The sequence below is a fragment of the Portunus trituberculatus genome, chromosome 31 (assembly GCF_017591435.1).
Source record: "Portunus trituberculatus isolate SZX2019 chromosome 31, ASM1759143v1, whole genome shotgun sequence".
NCBI lineage: Eukaryota > Metazoa > Arthropoda > Malacostraca > Decapoda > Portunidae > Portunus > Portunus trituberculatus.
The window spans coordinates 11,903,395-11,906,488 of record NC_059285.1 but is presented as its reverse complement, the minus strand read 5'-3'; the positions used below and the strand labels follow the sequence as shown (position 1 = coordinate 11,906,488).

The window sequence follows — 3,094 nt, the reverse complement described above, 5'->3', positions numbered from 1 at the left end:
ATACGGGTGAATAGGGACATTATTTGCTATTATCTTCAGGCATAAATGACCACAATGAATTCACAGATGACATAATATAGGCTCTTTCAACTTAGCCGGTATTGTATATGCTGGTGAAGGCTGCGAGAAGTTTGTTTCTTTCACATCGTATCATTTTGTATATAACTCATTAATTTCGTTTCCTTTCTTCGTTTGGGGACATTTATCTATGGATTTCAGTGTAATGGATGCCTAATCCCAAAACGATGATATAAAATAGTAACAAGAATTCATAAAGTCAAATCGGTGATGGTTAGGCACAATTAATACCCTTTAACACCACTGTTGCCAGCCAGTCGGTCACACGGTGTTGTTTATGTAGGTGGAAGAGAGTGCGAGTGTGATTCTCCGTCTTTTTAATGTTGAGTACTTGTGTCGTGAATATTGTCTGTTTCTGAGAAGTCTCGTGTTAAGCTGCGTCACGGGATGTCTTCCTACACAGCGGGAGGAGGTGAATTACGAGCAAGTTGTTGGAGGTGGTGGTGGTGGTGAAGGGGCGAGGAGGACTGACTGGTCACTCTTGACGTCATGAGATGGTGATGGCCGTGCAGGGCTGGTGGAGAGCTGTGCTTATTGATGCTGTGAGGGGAGGAAGGTATATTCATTGTGTGTGTGTGTGTGTGTGTGTGTGTGTGAGAGAGAGAGAGAGAGAGAGAGAGAGAGAGAGATGGGATGGGATGACATTTGTGTTTTTCAGTTTATCAGTAATTACGTATATGTACTGTACATATGTCGGCTTTTCTAATACAGACTCTGAGGTGTTCGTGTTCTTCCATCAGTCGTGTACATGTATATAGGCCTACGTGTGTTGCTATTGGCTTCACGAAGCACACCACCAAACCACCACTGATCGACACAAACGGTACTTATTTTGAGTATTTTCCTGAAACATCTCGTGTTGCTTGTCTATTCTTGTATTTGGACAAAGATGCATCGAATACCATTTGTTGGTTTCAGACTATTGAAATAATGCTTGCTTTCACACTGGGTTAAAAGTTACATATATTTTTTAGTATTCCAGTAGTGAAGTGCAATATAGTGTGTAACATCCTGGAGGAATAACTTGTAGTATTATCTGACTAGCAAAGACACGGATGGAGAGGTAAACTAGAGATGTACATTACTGCTGTTTATTAGTGTACACACAAGCGAGCGGAGATGAGTCGGGCGGTGCGTATGTCCCGAGTTTCGGTGCTGACTGGGGAGTCCTCGGCTGAGCATCCGGCCCGTGACCTCACACCGTCCAGCTGGGGTCAGGTCACTGCACCTGGCCCGGCTTAGGTAGTTCCACACCTGGGTCGGATTAGCGTAGTGGTAGTAGTAGTGGTAGCAGTAGCAGCAGCAGCAGCAGCAGCAGTAGTAGTAGTAGTAGTAGTAGTAGTAGTAGTAGTAGTGTGGTTCACTACATTACCCCCCCTCCCCCAAAGAAGGAAAAAAAAAAAGGCATAAGGGGAGTAGCAAGGAGCCTCAAAGAGGCCTGGAAAAAATTAGGGGGTTGGCTTAACCTGCCAAAGCGGGTGATGACGCCGGGAGAAGTGACAGGGGCGATGGGAGATGGGGGCTGGGAGACAGGCGGGGGTGGGTTGTGGTGATTGGGGGCTTGCTGGCGGCTCCTGGTCTGCCAGGGGGCGAGGTGAGGACGCCGACCCCGACGAGGAGGGGATCCTCGCGGTGGCGCCCCGCGGCGGCAGGCAGCACGGTGCCACCTCCCTTGGGTGAGGAAGGCGCAAGGGTTCCGCCACGGGAGGAAGGTGCTGCTGTGGGAGCAGGGGCGGCGACGTGGGCGGAGCAGGAGACAGGTGAGCCGCCTTCACCTGGTCCCACGAAGCGACGTACGGACGGCCCTAAATCTCGAGGGTGACGTATTTCTCCCCCATGTGCAGCACAAGGTATGGGCCAACATATGGCGGCTGGAGAGGCCCTGTGGTAGCGCCAGTCCTCAGGAAGACAGCTGCCGCGTCACGAAGGTCCGCCGGGAAGTGAGTGGGGCGGGAGGGGGGTGGACGAGGAGGAGTGGGCCGGAGGTTCGCCATAGCCTGCCGCAACACCGGAAGGAAGGCCAGAGCGTGTCCTGCGGGCGGCCCAGGTGCCGCGAATTGGCCAGGAAGCCTCAAGTCCTCCCAGTAGACCAGGTCCGCCGGCGTGTGATGCAAGTCCTCCTTCTCCGTGGCCCTCCAGGTCAGCAGGATGATCGGGAGGGCGTCAACCTAGCCACCAGGATGGGGGAGGGCGCGAATCGCCTCCTTGAGACGCCAGTGCAAGCGCTCCACCATCCCGTTGACCTGGGGGTGAAAGGCTGTGGTGCGTTGGCGCGACGTGCCGAGGAAGGCCATGAGCTCACCCCAGGCGTGAGACTCGAACTGCACCCCTGGTCGGTGATGATGGTGACCGGCGCCCCGAAGTTTGACACCCACCCCGAGAGGAAGTGGGCGGCCGTACACTCCGCCGTGCTGTCAGGCATCGGAATCGCGGTACCCCAGCGTGTGGTCCGGTCTACACAGGTGAGGAGGTACCGGTGGCCGCGGCAAGGTGGAAGGGGCCAACCAGATCTATGTGGACTGTGTGGAAGCGTTCCGTGGGTGTGGGGATGGTCTGCAGTGGCGTGCGGGTGTGGCGGTGAGTCTTGGCGGCCTGGCAAGGAAGGCAGGTACGGACCCACTCTTTAACTTCCTTCCTCATTCCTGGCCAGACCGCCCGCCTGCTGATGATGCGGTGCGTCCCCAAGATGCCAGGATGGTTGAGAGAGTGGTAGTGGCGGAAGATCTGCTGGCGGAACGGCCGCGGCACATATGGGCGTGCCTGCCCGCACGACACATCGCACCAGAGTTGCCGTGGAGAGTCGGGGAGCTGTTGCTGAACGAGCTGCAGTGATGTGGGCCCCTCAAGCAGTGCCTGTAGCTCCGGGTCGTCCTCTTGCGCTGCCGCCACCGCTTCGTAGTCCAAAGGTGGAGGACGAGACAGGGCGGCGACCGTGCGGGAGGGAGCGTCGCCACGGGAGAGAGCATCAGCCACTGTGTTTTCCTCCCCCCGAATGTGCCTGAGGTCCGTGGTGAAC

At 55.2% G+C, this 3,094-nt stretch overlaps 1 protein-coding gene across 1 annotated transcript; it reads right to left on the bottom strand.

Annotated features, from left to right (window-relative positions):
- Nucleotides 1–1,883: 1,883 nt before the first annotated feature.
- LOC123511047 lies at nucleotides 1,884–2,500 on the bottom strand. Its single transcript, XM_045266662.1, has 2 exons — nucleotides 2,381–2,500; nucleotides 1,884–2,246 (listed from the first exon to the last, which is right to left on the bottom strand). The coding sequence occupies exons 1-2, from the start codon at nucleotides 2,498–2,500 to the stop codon at nucleotides 1,884–1,886; spliced, it is 483 nt and encodes a 160-aa protein (XP_045122597.1).
- Nucleotides 2,501–3,094: the final 594 nt, after the last annotated feature.

Coding starts and splice junctions, on each gene's coding strand:
- LOC123511047 (XM_045266662.1), bottom strand. CDS start 2,500: ATGCCTGACAGCACGGCGGAGTGTACGGCCGCCCACTTCCTCTCGGGG. Junction 2,247..2,380: donor GTTCGAGTCTCACGCCTGGG/GTGAGCTCATGG, acceptor CCTGGTGGCTAG/GTTGACGCCCTCCCGATCAT.